Source organism: Vipera berus, assembly GCF_964194415.1.
Source record: "Vipera berus genome assembly, chromosome: 1".
Taxonomy (NCBI): Eukaryota; Metazoa; Chordata; class Lepidosauria; order Squamata; family Viperidae; genus Vipera; species Vipera berus.
Genome location: NC_138202.1, coordinates 76,837,792 through 76,860,293, shown reverse-complemented (window position 1 = coordinate 76,860,293; position 22,502 = coordinate 76,837,792). Strand labels below are relative to the sequence as shown.

The 22,502-nt window shown below is 43.0% G+C and overlaps 1 protein-coding gene across 7 annotated transcripts in view; it reads left to right on the top strand.

Annotated features, from left to right (window-relative positions):
* DGKZ (diacylglycerol kinase zeta) overlaps positions 1-22,502 on the top strand; it is a 125,909-nt gene that overhangs the window by 89,666 nt on the left and 13,741 nt on the right. For 3 of the 7 annotated variants that reach the window (XM_081315069.1, XM_081315067.1, XM_081315064.1), the window contains 8 exons: positions 2,659-2,858; positions 3,962-4,062; positions 4,466-4,545; positions 10,164-10,208; positions 10,501-10,570; positions 20,324-20,364; positions 20,704-20,885; positions 21,656-21,687. In XM_081315069.1, the coding sequence (XP_081171195.1) occupies positions 2,659-2,858; positions 3,962-4,062; positions 4,466-4,545; positions 10,164-10,208; positions 10,501-10,570; positions 20,324-20,364; positions 20,704-20,885; positions 21,656-21,687 (751 nt within the window). Of the gene's footprint in view, positions 1-2,658; positions 2,859-3,961; positions 4,063-4,465; positions 4,546-10,163; positions 10,209-10,500; positions 10,571-20,323; positions 20,365-20,703; positions 20,886-21,655; positions 21,688-22,072; positions 22,120-22,502 lie in introns of those variants that run through there. The other 4 variants (XM_081315070.1, XM_081315068.1, XM_081315065.1 and 1 more) reach the window with 2 other exon arrangements.

The following is a 22,502-nucleotide window of genomic DNA, read 5'->3' as shown; positions in this document are numbered from 1 at the left end:
ATGGATGAAAAGTTGAAAAATCTGGAGGAGAAAATGGAGGAGAAAATGGAGAAATTGGAGAAGAAGATGGAAGAGAAGTTTAGAGCAATGAGGGTGGACATGTTGTCTATAATTGAATCTGTAGCTGAATGTGTGCAACAGCTGGATGTAAAAGTGAAGGATCTCAGTCAAAAGAACTCTATATTAGAAGCAAAGGTATTAGAAAATGAAAATATAAGGGATAAAATGGACGGAGAATTGAGCCTTGTTCAGTATCATCAGATGCAGTATGCTATTAGAATCGGGTTTAAAGGAGAATTGTAAAGAAGATTTAAAGCAGCTGATTTCTGAGGCTCTGGAAGGGGTATTGGGCCAGCCGGCATCTGAAATTGAGGGAAATATGGACAAAATTTTTTGTGTAAATTCATGGATTGCAAGACAGAGGAAGTTACCCAGAGATGTGGTGGTCTATTTTACAAAGAGAGTAATTGGAGATGAAGTCATTCAAGCTGCTTATGATACTAAATTGGTAGTGGCTGAGCAAGAAGTCTTGGTTTTAAAAGAGATTCCTCCGAAGATTTTAAGGAGAAGGAAAGATTTTGCATTTCTTGTACAGGAACTTAAGAAATGTGATATTAAGTTTAGATGGGAGATTCCAGTTGGATTGGTGGTGACGCATGAAGGTAAAAGACATCGTCTGGTTACTGTGGCCCAGGCACGTGATTTTTATAGCAATGTGTTAAAAGCAACCCCCCTATCATTTTTGGAAGCTGTAAAGGGATACGGCGAGGGAAAGCTTCAAGATGTTGCAGATAGACAGATGGAGGACAATGGTGTTGGAGGGGATCAAGATACAGTTTCATCGGATGTTGCAAGAGGCCAGAGGATGACGCGTGCTGCCCTAAGAAGAGCGAGACGAGAGCAAGAGCAAGACCAGCAGAAAGTTATGGAATCTCCAAAGTGTACTTACAGTGAAGATGTGGGAGGGGCGCGGTCCAAAGAAGTTTTGGGGGTCATGACAGACGTGCTCCAAAAGCTTTGGGGCGTTAAGATTGGTGATTAAATTTTTAAATTAGAATGTCAATGGATTAAATTTATCATAGAGGAGAAAGAAAGTTTTTTTTTAATATTTAACACGATTTAAGATTGATGTTATTTGCTTGTTAGAAAAGTATATTAGGGTTATGGACTAAAAGTATGTGCTGAACTAAGAATGGGTATGCAAGCTCCTAATTAACAACAAGTTGTCTTACAGACTGCTTAAACCTTTTTTTTCTACTCTTTTTATTAACTGCGAGACATTTGGCGTGATACATGCAAGAATTATTTTTGATCATGGTTTAGTTTGGTTGGAGATTATTAAGGTTAATAGAGATAGGCGCTTTTGGCGCGTAACTGAGAATTTGTTTAAATTAGAGAAAGGTTGGAGAATGTAAATAGTAGGTGAAAGGTTTTGTTTTTTTTTGAAATTAATATGAATAAGGACTGGGATTAAGAAAATCTATTCTGAGTAAAGCTCTTTTTCTGTTTTCCTCTTTTTCTTTTTTACTTTATTTGTAATATTAATATTGTTTGTATTCATTTTACATGAGCTAGAGGGAGATAGAATTAATAGTTTATTGCTGATAACATAGGGGTGCTTATGTTTGTTTTTTGATTTTATACCCTGTATTTAGCTCTGGGAAGTCGGGGGGGGGGGAGGAGGGAATGGGGGAGAGGGATAGGGAGGGTTGGGTGGGGGTGGGGGAGGGGGGGATTAAAGCCAAAATACTTAGCTACTGCTAAGCTTGTAAGCCGCCCTGAGTCTTCGGAGAAGGGCGGGATATAAATGGAATTAAAATAAAATAAAAAAAATAAAAAAATAAATAAAATGTATTGTAAAACTTTTTAAATAAAAAAAAAAGAACGGTTGCTGGAATTGGGTATGTGTAGTTTAACGAAGAGAAGGGTGAGGGGTGACATGATATCAGTGTTCCAATATCTGAGGGGCTGCCACAAAGAAGAGGGAGTCAAGCTATTCTCCAAAGCACCTAAAGGCAGGACAAGAAGCAATGGATGGGAAATAATCAAGGAGATGAAGCAACCTAGAACTAAGGAGAAATTTCCTAAGAGTTAGAACAATTAATCAATGGAACAATCTGCCTCCAGGAGCTGTAAATGCTCCAACACTGGAAGTTTTTAAGAAGAGATTGGACAGCCATTTGTCTGAAATGGTATAGGGTTTCCTGCCTGAGCAGGGGGTTGGACTAGAAGACCTCCTAGGTCCCTTCCAACTCTGTTGTTGTTGTTGTTACTTTGGATCAATGGGTGGAAACTGCAGGCAAGCCAAGCTCTCTAATACATTCATAGAAACTTTCTGATGGAATGAGCTAAGCCCCAATAAAATCTTATCTCAAAGCAGGCGATTTATTATGTCCCAAAGAGGGGATTGGGTTAAATGTCCTTTTACATTCCTTTCCAATTGTATAATTCTATGACAAATTTCATGTCTCCTGCATTACGTTTTATGGGAGAGTTTCTCAGGCCACAGGTTGTTCGTGCTACTGTCTGCATGCGTGCAAGGGTTCTTCAGAATAGATTGAACTGGAACTGTTTTGAGACCCAGTTGTAGTTTATATGTTATCTGTTAGAGTGAAGTATGTGTAGTCCATTTACTTCACCCTCTTCTTTGGTCTCTAGGCAGCACTGCAAGTGGGTGGCCATGGAGAGCGGCTGCACCAGTGCCGGGAAGTGGTACTTACCACATCCAAAGCCATCCCCATGCAAGTGGATGGGGAACCTTGCAAGCTGGGAGCTTCCTGCATACACATTTCATTGCGCAACCAAGCAAACATGGTGCAGAAGACCAAGAGGAGAAACTCCATGCCTCTGTTGAATGAGTATGTACTCTAGGGAGGATCTCCTAGGCTTTGCTATAAGGAGGAGAGGAGGTCTCACCAGTTCACATTATTCAGCATTGCTACAGTTTCTGTTGGATTTCTATCATACCCCAAAGTCTTAAGAATCAGTGTCAGGGAAGGTTCTAAGGCTACAAGACAGTTTTATAGCTCCCTGAAATTTTAGCCAATGCTTTAAATGTAATTTTGAGTGTTCATTACTTTATTTTAAATAGGTTCTTATGACAAGTTTGAAAGCATTAGGTGGAGGCTGTATAAGACATTATGAAATGTCAAAGAGAAATAATTTCTCTGCCAATAGTGTAAAAGCTTCAGTAACAATTCTCTACTTAACCCATTAAATCCAAAAAACTTTGGAGGTAATCACAATGCTCTCCTCAGATGATTTGATTTGGAAGATTCAAAGTTGTTCCAGATTCCTATTAAAGAGAGAAAGGGATGTTACATGTATGTTACAAGTAGGTTTCTGGTGAAGTAAAATTATTTCATTGGCCTACTATCAGAATATGTTAGGGAATGGAAAGTAATTTTACTAATTCCTGGACATTGATAATTACATATTTTGGGAAATCTTAGAAGCTTCTTTCTTGGGATGGATGAGTTATGTCATAGAATACATTCAAAGTACATAAAATTGCAGGTCTGGTAAAAAAAAACATCTCTCTTTAAGCAATACTTCCTATTCTCTGGAGGGCAAATATACAGTAGCTTGCATTCCCCTGATCCTCCATTTAAAATGACAGTAGTAGATTGTCAATATTACTCTTCCTGTTTAGCCTTATCCCAGTAGATACAAATAAATGCACATAGCTTTACTGCCTGTCTGCATTGGCCAGGTGAGTTTTTCTTAGGTAGCTATTAAACGTTTCTCCGAATGGAACTATGTGTGCAACAGGCGGCTGTTGAGCATGGTTGTACACAACTAAGAGAAATTTGTTAGAAACCTGACACATTGAGGTTATTGCTGCTGTTAGAAAATATTGCCTGTCACCTTCGTAGTTCAGTAGTCGTCTCCTCTTTCCTTTTCGCACACAATAGTGTTATCCTCCCTAATTTTTCAAACACGTTTGATTTTTTCTTTTCAGTCAGCAACCAGTTCCAGAACGCTTAAGAATCCGTGTAAGCCGAATTGGCATGCATGACTATGAGGCACTTCATTATGACAAGGAGAAACTCAAAGAAGCCTGTAAGTAATTGGGGGATTTGTTTAAATAGAAAGGCCAAGCACACTACAGGAACATCTGGAATTTGGAGCTGTTTGTTTATTATTGTACCTACTTTCTTTCCATAGCTGGTAAGTGACTAATGTTAAAATAAGACCTCTTTTGGCCTTTGTGACACACTGAATAAGACAAATATTTAAAAAAGCCTTGCATCAGAATGTGCGAAATAGCACACTTTTAGAAATAGCGTTTAGTCCACAATGTAAATCCATTTTTCCACATAAGTTTTTTCCCCCAGAAGTGTTGATGAGCTAGCAGTTTCTTAGGGGCTTATAAGCCAAAGTAAAATACTTGGATACTGAGCAGTCATAACAAATGTGGTTAGCAGGCAAAAGTAATTGCATTTTTTATTTTTTTATTTTATAGCTGTGCCTTTAGGAATTATCGTGGTTCCAGGAGACAGTGATTTGGAATTATGCCGGATCCACATTGAAAGGCTTCAAGAGGTGAGTTGCTAGAAAAACTATTGTAAGGGGAAAGTGCAATCTTGCTACACTTTAATGACTTGTCAGACAGCATACCCCCATATCCTTATTTCAGTGGTATGTGTACTTCCACAATGATAATGATTTTCTTGTTTTGAAGTTAAAAGCAAAGAATACCTAAGGAGATATTCTTGTTCCCAGTTCACTGTACATAGTGGAAAAAAGGAAGAGGTTTATTTTTGTTTAAATTCAGAATTCTTCCTCACATGCTCTCACAAAGAATTCGGGTTGAGCTGTAAAAATACCATTTGTATAACAGAAATGTTGTTAGTTGCGAAGTCGTGTCCGACCCATCGTGACCCCATGGACCCCACGTTCCTCCAGGCCTTCCTGTCCTCTACCGTCTTCTGGAGTCCATTTAGGCTCAGGCCTACTGCTTCAGTGACTCCATCCAGCCACCTCATTCTCTGTCCTCCCTTTCTTCTCTTGCCCTCAACCTTTCCCAGCATTAGGCTCTTCTCCAGTGAGTCCTTCCTTCTCTTTAGGTGGCCAAAGTATTTGAGTTTTAGCTTCAGGATCTGGCCTTCTAAAGAGCAGTCAGGGTTGATCTCCTCTAGGACTGACCGGTTTGATCGCCTTGCAGTCCAAGGGACTCGCAGGAGTCTTCTCCAGCACCAGAGTTCAAAGGCCTCAATTCTTTGGCGCTCAGCCTTTCTTATGGTCCAACTTTCACTGCCATACATTGCAACTGGGAAGACCATAGCCTTGACTATACGCATTTTTGTTGGCAGGGTGATGTCTCTGCTTTTTAGTGTGCTGTCTAGATTTGCCATGGCTTTCCTCCCCAGGAGCAAGCGTCTTTTAATTTCTTGGTTGCAGTCCCCATCTGTGGTGATCTTGGAGCCCAGATGAAAGAAATATGTGGATAAAATGAGGAGTAGGAAATCCAGATGGGGTCACTGGTTTCTGGGGAAGTTATGGCAAACTGAAAAAATCTTTGTAATAACAGAGCTGAACACCATGACAGAAACAAAAGAACCATTGTAAGGCTTCAGGAGGTGAGTAGACCAGTTTTTCAGAACCTCCCAGATAAGGAGAAGACGAGATCACTCACGTGGGTTCCAGATGGCGGCACTTCACAAGGAGATCATAGAACAGCAATCTTCCCCAGGTTTAAGTCCTGGGGCACAAAGGGATTAACTATATTGCTCATAACACACAGGACACTTATGACACACTTGCTCATAACTTAAAGGACACTTAAGTTCAGAAGCCTCACTTTCTAGTTCTTTTTTGGGTGGGGAGGGGGGCAATTGCCTTTTAACCATCTTAAAATTGTTAGAGATCTTTAATTAATTTAATAATAATTTGACTTCTATACCGCCCTTCTCCCGAAGGACTCAGGGCGGTGAACAGGGCAATACACAATAAAAATCAAGTACAAAAATTAAAAAACCATTAAACATCATGCCCATAAAATCAATACATATTAAGTTAAAAACTAATTTTAAAAACCCAACCCCATCCCGTCAGACCAGGCCAGCTTGTTCGAAAAAGAATGTTTTAAGATCGCACCGGAAGGAGCGAAGGTCGGGGGCCGTCCGGAGCTCAACCGGTAAGCGGTTCCAGAGGTCTGGCGCGCCCACAGAGAACGCTCTCCCCCTGGGGGTCACCAATCGGCATTCTTTGATCGGCGGCACCCTGAGGAGGCCCTCTCTGTGGGAGCGCACTGGACGGAGGGAAGTTGACGCCGGTCGCAGGTGTTGCCGTAGGTAATCCGGACCCATGCCATGAAGGGCTTTGTAAGTCATAACTAACACCTTGAACCTCACCCGGAGAGCAACCGGTAGCCAATGCAGCTCGCGGAGCAAAGGTGTAACATGGGAGTATCGGGAAACTCCCAAGACGACTCGCGCGGCTGCATTCTGCACCAGCTGGAGTCTCCGGGTGGACCTCAAGGGCAGCCCCATGTAGAGAGCATTACAGTAGTCTAGACGAGAGGTCACGAGCGCATGAGTGACTGTGCGCAAGGCATCCCGGTCTAGATAGGGCCGCAACTGGCGCACCAGGCGAACCTGGGCAAAGGCCCCCCTAGTCACAGCTCCAATATGCTCTTCCAAAGAGAGCTGTGAGTCTAGAAGGACCCCCAAGTTGCGGGTCCTATCTACGGGGGGTAATAGCTCACCCCCGATGGCCAATGATGGAATAATCGGAATTTCCCGGGATGCCGGCACGAACAGCCACTCAGTCTTGTCAGGGTTGAGTCGAAGCCTGTTCCTCCCCATCCAGACCCGGACCGCCTCCAGGCAACGGGACATCACGTCGAGGGCATCACTGGGGTGGTTTGGGGTCGAAATAAAAAGCTGGGTATCATCAGCATATTGGTGATACCCAACTCCAAAACCACGAATGATCTCACCCAGCGGCTTCATATAGATGTTGAACAGGAGAGGCGAGAGAACCGATCCCTGAGGAACTCCACAAATGAGAGGTCTCAGGGTCGATCTCTGCCCCCCTGCTAACACCGACTGCGAACGTCCCAGGAGGTAAGAGGAGAACCACTGGAGAACTGTGCCTCCCACTCCTAACCCCCTGAGACGTCGCAGCAGGATACCATGGTCGATGGTATCAAAAGCCGCTGAGAGGTCTAAAAGGACTAGGACAGAGGAACAACCCCTGTCCCGAGCCCGCCAGAGATCATTCACCAGCGCGACCAATGCCGTCTCCGTGCTGTACCCGGGCCTGAAACCCGATTGGTACGGGTCTAGGTAGTCAGCTTCCTCCAAGAACAAAGGGAGCTGATGCGCCACCACGCTCTCAACAACCTTCGCCAAAAAGCGAAGGTTGGAGACCGGACGATAGTTGTTTAAAATTGCTGGGTCCAAGGCAGGCTTCTTGAGGAGGGTCTCACCACCGCCTCCTTCAAGGCGGCGGGAAAACTACCCTGACTCAACGAAGCAGTAATCACTGCCTGGAGCCAGCCTCATGTCCCGTCCCGGGCTGCATAAGTCAGCCAGGAGGGGCACGGGTCCAACAAACACGTGGTGGAGCTCAGCTTCCCCATGATCTTGTCCACTTCTTCAGGGGTCACAGGATCGAACTCTTCCCAGATTAAATCGACAAGACCGCCCGTATCCTCTTCGTCAGACTCTGCCCAGTCGGAGTCCAAACCGGTCCGGATCCGAGCGATTTTGTCCGACAGAAATCGACTAAACTCCTCGGCTCGACCCTGCAAGGGTTCCTCCCTCACCTCCTGATTAAGGAGAGAGCGAGTTACCCTAAACAGGGCGGCCGGGCGATTATCTGCGGACGCAATGAGGGTGGCAAAGTGGTTAGACCTAGCCACCCTCAATGCTGCGAGATAAGTTCTCGTAAACGACCTTAGTCGTAACCGGTCGGATTCGGATCGGCTGGACCTCCAACAGCTCTCTAGGCCCCGTCTCCGACGCTTCATCTCGCGGAGCTCCATGGAGAATCATGGGGCCCGTTGGGATCTGCGTCGGGTCAAGGGCCGCATGGGTACAACTTGGTCGAGTGCCTCTGTGGCTGCCCTTTCCCAGGCTTCCACCAGGGCATCGACCGAGCTGTGAGCAAAGGAGGCAGGTGGGGGCCCAAGCGCCGTTTGGAACCGCTCAGGGTCCATAAGGCGCCTAGGGCGGAACCATCTTGTTGGCTCAGCAACCCCACGACAGGGAGTGGCAAAACGGAAGACCATCCGCAGGAGATGATGATCGGTCCATGACAGGGGTGAATTAATTGGAGAACCCCCCCCAAGATCATCTAACCACCGTCCGGATAGAAAAACCAGATCGAGCGTGTGACACCCCCCCCCCGTGAGTTGGGCCCAGAATAACCTGCTTTGAAATGACAAATCTGAAAAGTTGTCGAGTAAGTTTAGCTACAACTCCGAATAAAAGAAAAATTAATTACTACCTTAAGAACTGACAGAATTTGAAATAAACAGTAAAAATTAAATAAGATTTTGATCTGAGAAAGTTACAAATGGAGTAAGGGTAAGTAAATTTGGAATATTGATTTTAACTATAAGATTTCAGAATAAACTATAAAAAGATAGAACTTCTCATGAGAATTAGAATTGTTTTGAACTATCTTAGTTCATAAGATAAACAACTTTATAATTTTAGAAACTGAACACCAGAGGTGACTAAAGATTTTAAGTAGAAGGGGAAAAAATGCAAGGCAACTTTTGGTGTCAGTTAACTGGTACTTACAGATTGACACAAAACATTGTATCATTGGAAATACTCAAGAAGAATTTTGAAGAAAGGATCCAGAAATTAGTAGTTACAGTATTAGTAATAATGTCCGACCATATGGATAGGTTCAAAGATGTCAATGAGGCAATGGCAGATGTGAAGTAAGCAAACTTTTAAGTGAAGTTACGGACTTTTTGCTGACACTAACCTTGAAAAGTTGATATTTTATACATTTGCTTATAAGTAAGGGAAGTGATATGGAATGAAGAAATAAGTTTCTAACCTTATAGGGGTAAAGTTGTCTATTGCAATAAAAGTTGGAAGTCTTCTTTGTAATTTTTCCCCATATTTTTCCTTTCTGCACTCTCTTACATTCTGGGTTCATTCTTTGCCTAGTACTTGGTTATATTTATATTTATATTTATTAGATTTTTATACCGCCCTTCTCCCGAAGGACTCAGGGCGGTGTACAGGGCAATAAATATCAAAATACAAAATACAAAAGTTAAAAAACATTAAATAATTATGCCCGATGTAATACATTGGTTAAAATCCATATTAAAACCCCAGACCCAAACCCATCAGACCAGGCCGGCTTGTTCAAATAAATAAGTTTTTAGATCACGTCGGAAGGAGCGAAGGTCGGGGGCCATCCAGAGCTCAACCGGTAAGCGGTTCCACAGGTCTGACGCGCCCACAGAGAACGCCCTCCCCCTGGGGGTCACCAGTCGATGTTCTCTGATCGGTGGCACCCTGAGGAGGCCCTCTCTGTGGGAGTGCACTGAACGGAGGGAGGTTGACGCCGGCAGCAGGTGTTGCCGTAGGTAATCCAGACCCATGCCATGTAGGGCTTTATAGGTCATCACCAGCATCATTATCAACCAGGTAATGAAGAATGCAGATGTTTAGGCTAGTAAAGTCCTGAAACTTTACATCTCTCAGTTTCTCCAGATAGTTGGACTATTATAGAAAAGAGTTACGAAAGTGGTTCATTTAGTGGAAACATATGATACAAACTGTGATAGCCTAGTCCTTGAATTACTGGGATGGTGTTTTTGAGCACTTAGGTTCTACTGTCAGTTCCTCTCTTCAAAGTCTCCTTATGACTTGTGACAGTTGACCCACTGAGGCTCAACAAAGGTATGACATGCACCTGCAAATCTCAGTGAAAGCTATACAAGCTTTTTATTGGGGGGGGGGGGTTGCCTTCAACATTTCAGAAATGTTTTGCCATTGCCTCCTTCCTAGGGCTGAGAAGGTGTGACTGGTTCAAAGTCACCCAGCTGGTTTTGTGCCTAAGGTGGGACTAGAATTCAAAGTCTCCCAGTTTCTAATTTGGTACCTTAACCACTACACAAAACTGGATCTCTAATGAGGTTCTTCATTACTGTTATGGTAACTCAGCTCCTTCCCTTTCCACAGGACTTCCCTTCTTGTACTTCCACTATTCAGAATCTATTTCCTCAGGTGTGTATCTTTTTCTCTCTCCTTACCTGTGAGTCCTCTTTTTCCTTCTCCTGCTTCCCTACAGTGTGTTTAGCTTGCATCAGTACCTGTTCAGTGATATTTGGGGCATGTTTGTTGAGCTGTACAATTTTATGCTCTAGTTCTATGCCATACTATTTGACAATATCTCTGCACTGAGTCTACCTGGGTTATATAGGTAAGAAAAAGAAAACAGAAGAGACAGTAAGTGTTCCTAGATGAAATAGGAATACAGGGCAATTTATTTTTTTATTGTTCATTTATTTTGATCCAGGAGGGAGATGGAGTCAAACCAAAGACATTGTCATGCCAGAAGCTCTCCCCCAAATGGTGCTTCCTAGACTGTGAGTACATATGACTGTGGTTATTTCAATATCCGTAAACTTTACAATCAATGTGCGGAAACTGTTGGATTAAAGATTTCCCATGCTACCATCTTGGGAAAACCTTACCACTAATGCTGGCACTGCAGTGAAAAATGTTTCCATAATAGGATTTTATTTTTCTTTCACATGGAAGTTAATAGCATTCGGCTGCACCTTTGGAAAGTTCCCTTGTTCTGAATTGCTTTCTCTGATCATTTTTTGGCTATTCTTGTGTACACACCAGATAGAAGGAACTCTGTTTTATTTTATTTTTTATTTTTTATTTTATTAAACTTATATACCGCCCTTCTCCCGTAGGACTCAGGGTGGTTCACAAGGTTTTTTAAAACAGTCCAACAAATTACATAGATTAAAAACAATTAAAGTGATTAAACTAACCTTGAAACTAAAAACCCCAATAACAATTAAAATACAATTAAAACCCCAGTTAATATTCTCAGTCCAGGCCAGAAAGCTCGAAGAGCCAGGTCTTCAGGTCCCGGCGGAATGAGCGAAGGTCAGGGGAAGTCCTAAGCTCTACAGGTAGCTGGTTCCAAAGGGCCGGCGCACCCACAGAGAAGGCCCTCCCCCTGGGTATTGTCTGCCGGCAATCTTTTACCGGCGGTACCCTGAGAAGACCCTCCCTGTGGGAGCGCACAGGACGAAGGGAGCTTGATGCCGGCAGCAGGTATTCCCTCAGATATCCTGGACCCAAGCCATTTAGGGCTTTATAGGTCATCACCAGCACCTTGAATCTCACCTGGAGGGCAACCGGAAGCCAATGTAGCTCGCAGAGTAGAGGTGTTACATGGGAGTATCGGGAAACCCCCATCACAACCTGTGCGGCTGCATTCTGCACCAGCTGAAGCCTCCAAGTGGTCCTCAAGGGCAGCCCCATGTAGAGAGCGTTGCAGTAGTCCAATCGGGAGGTCACAAGCACATGAGTGACTGTGCGCAGGGCATCTCGGTCTAGGTAGGGCCGCAACTGACGTACCAGGCGAACCTGGGCAAAGGCCCCCCTGGTCACGGCTCCTATATGGTCTTCAAAACTGAGCCGCGAATCCAGGAGGACGCCCAAGTTGCGAGCCCTATCAACAGGGGGTAACACCTCACCCCCCATCATTAAAGATGGAATGGACTGGTTAGTCCGAGATGCCAGTATGCACAGCCACTCAGTCTTGGCTGGATTGAGACGAAGCCTGTTTCTCCCCATCCAGACCTGGACCGCCTCCAGGCAACAAGACATCATGGTGAGGGCATCACTGGGTTGGTTCGGGGTGGAGAAAAAAAGTTGGGTATCATCAGCATACTGATGATACCCCACCCCGAAACCACGAATGATCTCGCCCAGCGTCTTCATATAGATGTTGAACAGGAGGGGAGAGAGAACCGACCCCTGAGGAACTCCACAAACGAGAGGCCTCAAGGCAGACCTCTGCCCTCCCGTCAACACCGATTGCGAGCGGCCCAGGAGATAGGAGGAGAACCACTGCAAGACAGTGCCTCCCACTCCCAATCCCCTGAGACGCTGCAATAGGATACCATGGTCGATGGTATCAAAAGCCGCTGAGAGGTCTAATAGAACTAGGGCAGAGGAGTAACCCCTGTCCCGAGCCCGCCAGAGATCATTCACCAGCACGACCAATGCCGTCTCCGTGCTGTACCCGGGCCTGAAACCCGATTGGTACGGGTCCAGATAATCAGTTTCCTCCAGGAACAGAGGAAGCTGGTGCGCCACCACACTCTCAACAACCTTCTCCAGAAAGCGAAGGTTGGAGACAGGACGATAGTTGTTTAAAATCGCTGGGTCCAGGGCAGGCTTCTTGAGAAGGGGCCTCACCACCGCCTCCTTCAAAGCGGCGGGGAAGACACCCTCACTCAAAGAGGCAGATATTACTACCTGGAACCAACTTCGTGCCTCCTCCCTAACACTTCAGGATTTAATGCAGGAATCACTGAAACATTGAGGGGGTGGGGGCGCTGTGGTATGTTAGTTATTGAGTGCAATTCCTCCTGCTCAGTTCAAGAATCAACAATTAAATAATCCCAGGAAGCAGCTAGCTGTCCCCTGCTGGAACTAAACTTTTAAAGTTGAGCCTTTCTGATTTTTTTTTAACCCGATACTCAATCTTTTGTTTTTATAACTTAAATTCCTTATTCCGTGTCCTACACTCTGGAATGAGAGAAAGCTGTTTTTGACTTTTCTTTCATTTGATGTGCTGCTGGTAGGTATTTGAAGAACACTATCATATATCCCTCCATTGCCTATTCTTAAAATTAAATCTAACCAGCATTTTCAAACTGTTTCTTCTCCTCTGATCATCGACATCACCCTCTGAATCTGATCTGATCCAGTTTCTCTGAAACGTCCTTAAAGAACTAAACTCAGTACTTGAACTGCCTGGGCTATTTTTTGCAGAAACATCACTACGCAACACAATACTACTCCAGTTTCTCATGCATAAGTAGAAAACAAAAATATAAGTCCAGAGTACAGTTATAGTATACACACATATACAATATAACATATTTTTAAGCAAGTAATTTTTCACTTCTCTCTGCTAAATTCAATTTAGCCTCTTTCTCTAGCGAGAGATTATAGATTTTATGTATGTCTTTTTATGGTATTAGGTATCCTGCCTAATTTTGTTTCTCCTTCTAAGCCCTGCATGCAAATATGAGTTTACACTCCATCATCTACTTTAGCTGAAAAGTTGGTGGAGGAATAAGTGTAGTTAAATTTAACATTTGTTGTTGTTGTTGTTTTAAATCCCATTTATATCCCACCCTTCTCCGAAGACTCAGGGCGGCTTACAATCTAAAGCACAAATCAATGTGCTTAGCAATAGCCTTCATTCTATGTATATGCCTGCTTATTAGGGCTTTCGCCCCCCGCCCCCAAGCGGCATTATTACAAAGTCAGCTTAATTGCCCCCAACAATCTGGGTCCTCATTTTACCTACCTCGGAAGGATGGAAGGCTGAGTCAACCTTGAGCCTGGTGGGATGCGAACCTGCACTAATTGCAGGCAGCTGATGTTAGTTAAGGAGGCATTAGCCCACTGCTCCACCAAGGCTCTTGGTAACAGAGTTGCTACATTTGGACTGCAATGATCCCAGGTCGTGACGAGAACATACAGAAAACGTTATCTCTGAAATTATCAAGTGTTCTAGATTTTTGCAGTTCAGATATGGTAGCCCTGAATTCGGTTTAATTGATTAGAGAGCAACATAAGACATGAACAGATGCTTAATAGATATCCTGGATCTATATGCACTAATTGGGGGACAAAAATACTGTGTTAAAAAGTAGGTGTGTGAAAATAATAATAATAATAATAATAATAATTAATAATAATAATAATAATAATAATAATAATAATAATAATAATAATAATAATAATAATAATATAATAATAATAAAATGATGATGATGTTATTGTTGTTGTTGGAAGGGACCTTGGAGGACATTTAGTCCAACCCCTTGCTCAGGCAGGAAACCTTATACCATTTCAGACAAATGGCTGTCCAGTCTCTTAAAAACTTCCAGTGTTGGAGCATTTACAGCTTCTAGAGGCAGGTTGTTCCACTGGTTAATTGTTCTAGCTGTCAGAAAATTTCTCCTTAGTTCTAGGTTGCTTCTCTCTTTGGTTAGTTGGTTCCCATCCGTTGCTTCTTGTCCTGCCTTCAAGTGCTTTGGAGAATAGCTTGACTCCCTCTTCTTTGTGGCAGCCCCTGAGATATTGGAACACTGCTATCATGTCACCCCTCGCCCTTCTCTTCATTAAACTACACATACCCAATTCCAGCAACCGTTCCCTATATGTTTTAGCCTCCAGCCCCCTAATCATCTTGGTTGCTCTTCTCTGTACCCTTTCTAGAGTCTCGACATCTTTTTTACATCGTGGTGACCAAAACTGGATGCAGTATTCCAGGTGTGGCCTTACCAAAGCATTGTAAAGTGGTATTAGTACTTCACTTGATCTTGATTCTATCCCTCTGTTAATGCAGCCTAGCACTGTGTTGGCTTTTTTGGCAGCTGCAGCACACTGCTGGCTCATATTGAAGTGATTGTCTACTAAGACTCCGAGATCCCTCTCACAGTTACTACTATTGAGCAAGGTACCACCTATACTATACCTATGCATTTGATTTTTCCTGCCTAAATGTAGAACCTTACTTTTTTCACCATTGAATTTCATTTTGTTAGATAGTGCCCAGTGTTCGAGTCTGTCCAGATCCTTCTGTATCTTAAGCCTATCTTCTGGAGTATGTATGTATCCCTCTGTTAATGCAGCCTAGCACTGCGTTGGCTTTTTTGGTGGCTGTAGCACACTGCTGGCTCATATTTAAGTGATTGTCCACTAGGACTCACACTTGCTACTATTGAGCAAGGTACCAGCTATACTCTGCCTCTGCATTTGGTTTTTCTTGCCTAAAGAAAAACTCAGTGCGTGGAGAATATTTTTGCCTGAGGTCAGCACTAGTTTCAAGAAAGGATATCTCGATCTGTGTACCAGCTGCAGCAAAACTGGAATTGGAAATGGACAGGACAACCCACTCATCCTTTCCCCACCTCTTTTTCTCTCCAATGGATGGTAAAGTACTGTAGCACCATCAGAGCAGGAGGCAGCTTCAAAATCTCTTTATAAGTATTGCATAAAATGCTTAGACATCTACAAACATAAAATAATCTACTCTTACGTTTGGTCCCGTAAGCTTTCCAGCTCATTGCTGTAATTAGCCAGAAGCCATAATTCACTTTACTCTCATTGCAATTCACTAAATCATTTGAGTTCCAGATTACTAGGTTGGAATAAGCCATTCATTTAAACTCCAAGTTAGGGAAGGTCTGCATCTGAGCAATAGAACCTGTGCTTTGTTCGTAGAATGTCCTTGGTTCAGTTCTTGACATCTCTAGATTAGAGGGAGCACACTTAGGTCCGAATTAAAGAACAAATGCCAGTCATTATACAACAGTGTCATTTTACAATATAAATATCAAGGTCCATTTTTTAGATGGATTAACAGCATATGTAAGAAGGCTTTTTGTGTTTCAGAGAAATAGAACCTTAGCTTCAAGGAAATGTCTTGAACACGCTTCACTCTCATACAATTACGGAACTTTTGACTATCCAAAATTTGAGGGAGGACTTTATACCCTTGCCATATGTTGCCATTTCTCCATGTTGGACTGTTAACTCTTGGGACAATTTGGGAGAGATAAGATGTGGTAAAATTTTCTACAGGTTGATTACAATAACAGTTTCTTAACAGAGGGTTTTGAAACTTTGTCTTTTTTATTGTTGTTCTTGTTAATTATTTTGACATTAATATAGTAGATAGATGACAGGTTAATGATTTGCAAAAATATTTAGTAGTTTAAAAAAATTTGGGGGGCAGTTTTACAAAGGGTGGGAAACTAATATTGTAATAAGCAGTATTCGACTGGGGATAATTTGTTAAGGTTTTTTTCTTTCTTTAATGCACTTTTTTAATGTCTTGTTTTGTGTTTTTTCTTAGTTTTTTTTTAATTTTGAAGGTTTATATTTTTGAATAAAAAGGAAAAAAGAACTAATATACAACAGTGTCATTTTACAATATAAATATCAGGGTCCATTTAGTTGGATTAACAGCATATATAAGAAGGCTTTTTGTGTTTCAAAAAAAAATAGACCCTTGGCTTCAAGGAAATGTCTTGAACAAGCTTCATTTTCATTCAGTTACGGAGCCTTTTGACTATCCACAATTTGAGGGAGGACTTTACACCATTGCCATCTGTGGCCATTTTTCCCTGTTGGACTGAATGGGAATGCCTGAATGAGATTACTCCTTGGCCAGCAGATGGCTCTACAGGAAAAGGCTGAGGAAAATAAAGCAGTTTCACCATAACCTAGCTAAGAATTCCCAGAAACAATGAATACCAATGATTTTGCTGCATTAAAAAGTTACCTTTTGTGCATCGGATTCAATTATAGCTTTTTTTTTTGGTGGTGGGGGGGACAAGAGAAGGCAAAGCAATAACAATTGATTTCATTGCTATTATTTTTTCCCCCTTGCTGGGTCTGTGACCCAACCAGCTGTGTTTTGCAAAAATTCCCAAGTGCTCGGCAGAACAGCAGAAACTTGTTTACAAACACAGTTTTGTTCCAACTTCTTTCCCAGCTATAATTTGCCCCCTACCTGAAGGCCTTCCTAAAGCTTTCAGCTGCACTTTTCACTTTTAGTAGCACGCTTCAGCTCTTTTTAAGGTTTTAGTTTAAGCAAGGCTCTGAGACTCTCCCACAGGCTCAGACAATGGGAGCTTTTGTCCCCCTGTAGCAAAGCTGGAATAAGTTCCCAAACACACAGGGAGCAGTTTGCATGGTTTTTGGAGTCTGTTGACGCAGCACATCCCTCCGGGCCTCCCTTCAGTAAGGTGATAGTGGGAAATTGGAACAAAGCTCTAGAGATCTAATAGACGGGGACAACATGCGATACAGTGGGATTTAACCAGGATAGATACTGGAGGGTGCAGAAAGTTAAAAAAAAATGGACAGGCCGCAATGAAGGCTGAGGAGAGGACACTGGGAGAGATTCATGTCTTACAGGTTCTTTTTATATAATACTGGTAGATTGAACTTTATTCTATATTCTTCCTTCTAATCAAGGTGTGTAAGAGAGAAAGAAAGAGTAATTTATTTCGCTGATTTCTTCTGCTTTCCTGATTCCATTTGTTTGTTTTTTCATACTTCTTAACTGCCCGTCTCTCTCTCTCTCTCTCTCTCCCTCCCTCCCTTTTGTGTGGACTTTTAAAATCTTTCCTCTGTCTCCACTGTCTCAGGGAACTCGGAATGAGACCTTTAGGCTCCCACCCTTGGCCACGCCTCCTTCACCTCGCGCCTTGCGCTTCCGCCCCTTTACCTCCAGCGTTCCTCCTCAGCAGGGCCCTCCCCTGCCCAATGGGCCCCTTGCCCTCCACCCTGTGCCCTTCACCCAGGCACCCATTGTCCCGGGCCTTTGGCTGCGGAGGACAGATAGCTGCCAGCCAATCGGGTGGGTGGCACGGAGAAGCCATGGTGCTGCAAGGGGGCAGCGTGCGGTGGGTGATTGCAGGGGCTGTGTTGTGGGGCAGCAGGCGAATGTCAGGGCCTGCGTGGCTTCTCCCGATTGTGGGGTGGGGTGGGGGGGTGAATAGGCGAATGGCAGGGCCGGCATACCTCCTGCCATTGCAAGGGGGAGGCGGCCTGGTGTGGGGCAGCAGGAGACTGACGCATTATCCGGCACATTCATCTCGTATATTAAACAACCAAAGCACCAAATGTCTGTCTCAGAGACATATGGTTATCATATGTTTGTGAAGTCGAGCCTGCCAATTAAATGCATTTAAAATTTAATTTTCTTTGCATACTGCTTGCCTGCCGCCCCATAATGCAGCCCCTGCGATCGCCCATGGCTCCTGCCTGCAGCACCATGGCTTCTGCCTGCCACCCACCCAATTGGCTGGCGGCTGTCTGTCCTGTGCAGCCAAAGGCCCAGGACAAAGGGTGCCTCTGTGAAACGGCCAGGGCAAAGGGCACGGGGTGGAGGGCAGGGGTCCCATTGGGCAGGGAGAATGGGGGTGGAGGAGAACCAGCCAAGGAGGAGCACTGGAGGTAAATGGGCCGACGCAAGAGGTGAGAGGTGAAGGAGGCGTGGCCCAGGGTGGGAGCCTTATGCTCTTAGACCCCAAGGGACCGCAAGATACTATTGTTCTGCCAGTGTCAGTAGGTCAGTTATTACTTAGCTTCTCCTTCACTCCGGCCCATCCCTTATTCACAAGGAATAAGAGAAAACTATCCTTCCAAATGTACATCACTGTATAATCTTGTTCCCAAATAAAGAAATGAAATCGCCAGTCCTGATGCACAACATACAGGCACAGGGACCCATCTGATTATGGGATCCCAGTGAGAAGAGGCCATCCCTTTTGTGCCCCTGTATGAGGATCCTGTTCCCAGATATTGTTGCTGCAGATTATTTCCTCTTTTTCTGCCAGTTTCCCAGCAGCATGTTCCAAATAAGAGGAAAATGTGTCATTGGGGGGGGAAAAGCTGGAGTGGTATTCAGGGGCAACACAGGCTCATTAAAATGGTTGAATTACTGGCCTTCATCAACAGCTCCACGACTGTAAATCTCTCCCCGGGACAGGATAAACGAGGCTCTTTCAGTCTTCTAATCTGCTCTGGCTTGTGTCATGAGCTCCCCTCCCTTCCCCATCACTTCTGCTCTTTTCCCAAAGAAAATTCCCCAGTCTTTCTAGGATCCAGCCATAGCAACCTCTGCTTGGCCACGGCATTCTGAAAATCCAAAAGAAGTAAAGGGAGTTCTGTAAGTCAACAAAATTTAGTCACCTGGACTGTAGTTCCTATGGGCTGAATGCTCTCCTATGCCCGGAGCCTTAATACAGACACATGGAGGCAAAACATGAGCACCCAATAGCACTAAAGAGTATTAATGATTCTGATCTATTGGGAGTGAGCACTTCCCCTCCATTTCCATATAGCTCAGCCACGTGCTTTTCTCGTCCTTTCGATGTATTGGAAGTTCAACAACATATCAGAAGGGCTCCAAACAGGGAAACTGAATACCTCTATATTTTCTTTACAAACCAGCAATGCCAAAGAGTTGTCTTGGTATCATGGCTTGTGTCCTATCTACTTGCTAATCTACCTTAGCCTTAGGTGAAATGAGTCAGGAACCTTCTGGAAAAGTTGGAAAATCCTAGACCTTTTAAATTAGACAGCAGCAAATTATTTACACAGTTGCAGTCATATTCCGAAAGTCTATACTAGCATAGCTGACTCAGGAATTCTGGGAGTTGAAGTCCATGAGTCATAAAAGAGCCGAGGTTGCCTACCCCTGGTCTATGCGAATGCTAGCTGGAGTGCCCTTACATCATCCTAATTGTGCGTGTGTATGCATTCACTGATCTTGGTGGAGAAAGAAATGTGCATGTGAGCATTTAGGAGCAGCCAGTTCTTGCTTTACTCCTCATGGAACTTTTTATGTCGCTTAAACTGTCAAAGATGGGAGTAACGCCTGCTAACATGAATCCCTGGCACTTAACGGATTTTATTTAGTTTTAATTATTCTTTCATTGATTAACAGTTAGTGATGATAATAATCTATCAGTTTAAATGTCAAGATATGAAAGTGAGCTTTATATTCAGTATGACACGTATATATGTCACACCGAGTATATTAAATGAATGAGATTTTGTCAAAACTCACTATATTTAGCATACGCAACCATGTAACAAGAAAAACAAAGCACATTTTAATGAAGCTGGTTTCTTTATTTGTACTCAAAAGCAAGATGACTAAAAATAAGAGAATAATTGGATCTGTTTACCTTAATGTAGTAAGTCATGTTTTGTTGAAGTGACTAACATCCTTGACGCTATATGACAGGCTTATTGTATTCAGCATTCAATCATGGAATATTGCCTTGAGTTCAGAATTCAACATCTTTCAGTTGTCTCTTTGGAAAGGCAAATTCCAGGGATTTCTGCTACACAGATATATTGGGAAGTATTTTTATTTATTTATTTATTTTAATTTCATTTATATCCCGCCCTTCTCCGAAGACTCAGGGCGGCTTACAAGCTTAGCAGACAATATCAGTTAAATTATTGAGAAAATGAAGGAAAGCACTTAATAACTTTCTGGGATTCTGTATAAATACCAAGTAACTTATGTATTTCTTTTACAGCAACCACAGCAGATCGTTTTTATAGAATAGACCGTGCCCAGGTGAGCTTTGCTTTCTTGTCCAAAGAGAGTGGACAATGAGCTTCTCCAACCAATAAAAAATAAAAAAGTATATTTTCATGCTTTTTTTATAAAATATCATATGACTTTTTTACATATATCTTAGCTTTAATTTGTTTTTTAAATATTCGGTACTACTTTCAGAAATAGTTATTATCTCCAGCTAGGTTTTGTTTCTGTTTGTTTTTGATGTATTTATATAGAACAAAAGCAATTGTAGTGGTTTTCTGCATATTATCAAATGATATTGATTGAGGTCCTGACTAGATAATAATAGTAGAAAAATTCTGTCCCTAAAATTGTTTATCTATATAATTCCAGGAACATCTTAATTATGTAACAGAGATCTCCCAGGATGAGTTGTTTGTGTTAGACCCAGAACTAGTGCGCACTCAAACAGTGGGCACATCTCCTGCCATGCCTGACCTTGTTGATGTTCCCTCAACACCTACAAAGCAACACCTTCCTCTCCCAATTTCGCCACCGTCTACACCAGTCTCCAGGTGAGGCTGTCTGCTTGGGGACTAGAGGTAAGAAAGACCAGGCTAGATTAAGGGAAGGACCCCAAGGAAAAATAGCTTAAGGTTTTATACAAAATGGGGAATGAGAATTCAGTCTTTGTGAGTTGAATCTTCAGATTAGGATAGCGGGGCGGGGGGGGTGGGTGTTATTTGTCAGCTCCACTAGAAATACCAGGCTATAAAATCAACTCCACAGGATGACTACAACAACCTCTGTTGAGATTGACTGTACTAACAACATTTTGCAAGTCTGATTGTGCTATACCTCCTCCTCCTCCTCTTCATTTTTGTAGTTCAGTGAATTACAGAAATGTCAGCCTGAGCCACTTCCAAAGGTTATCTGAATGTTCTGGACTTTAAAAAGCGTATTAGTCCCTTTTGCCTAGGCAACAGCACATGCGTCAAGGTCATATTCCTTACTCTCCATACCCATAGCTTCAATAATTGGAATATTGGAAAATCTACTTGAATTTTAACAGAATGGCACGGTGGTTCAAACTGGGTGAACAAGCCAAGATAGAAGATGTGAATTCCTGAAAACGTCTTGGATCAGTTACTTATTTCAAACGGCTTAATTCCTTAAATAGCACAAATCAGAATTACCGATTTGTAGGAACAGCAGGATCTTCCCTTTTCTGTCTCTTTGATTCTAGGCAAATAGAGAGGAATTCTTACAGAAGGTGGGGGGGGGGGCTTTGGATAGGAAGGACCTGTTTTTTTAGCTTTGAATCTTTCTTGTTTTGTTCTTCCAGCTCAGCAGTGGACAGCAGCCAGACCCTTAAAGGTGAGGCCTTTTGTTTGCTATATGGACTTGCAGTACAATTGGTTGCTAACTTTTTTTTAGCATAACTGATACAATCTATGGAAGTGGGAAGCAACATTGCTGTGTCCAGTTATATTTATTTGAATATTCACACTTGGGGAAAGACGTTTCATCACCAATGTGCTTGCTCATGCAGGTGAGATCTCACATTGGGATATGTCCAGATTTGAAAACGAGTGTTTTAGTACAGCTTGCAGTAGAGTTTACTTTTAGCATCTGATTGGTGACATTTAGATATAAGAGCATTACAGAACTACAAAGATACAAGCAGAAGCCAGGCTAGAACACTATACAAATGTTCTCTAATGCAGAAAAATTAAAGTTTTATTCATCCCTGCTGCAACAGGAATTTAAAGTTGCTGGAATCCTGCTTGGGGAATTCTTTCTGGAGAGCACCTGCTTGGATGATTGTTTCCAAGGCAAGAAGCATTACCTTTTGCATACTGCCTTCCTCAACTCACAACATTTGGGAGAAAATGTCACAGTGATACAAAGTTAATCTTCCACCTGTAGCAGCATGGGATGCAAGGAAAAGCAGCAGGATTAAGGTCTGCCAGATGCCAGTCTGGGGCCTCTTTCAGTTGTACAAATGAAAAGTATTTCCTAGAGTTGACTAGAGTGTAATTCCTCAAAATATGAACCATTGATAAGGCAACTTCCAGGTACCATTTCCTTGAGGGCATCTGCTTTCCTCTTCCCTGTTCAGCTTTTCTCCTCATCTTTTCATGCTGACTAGTCATTTATGCTATGAAAGGAATCTGCAGGGGGGGTTTTCT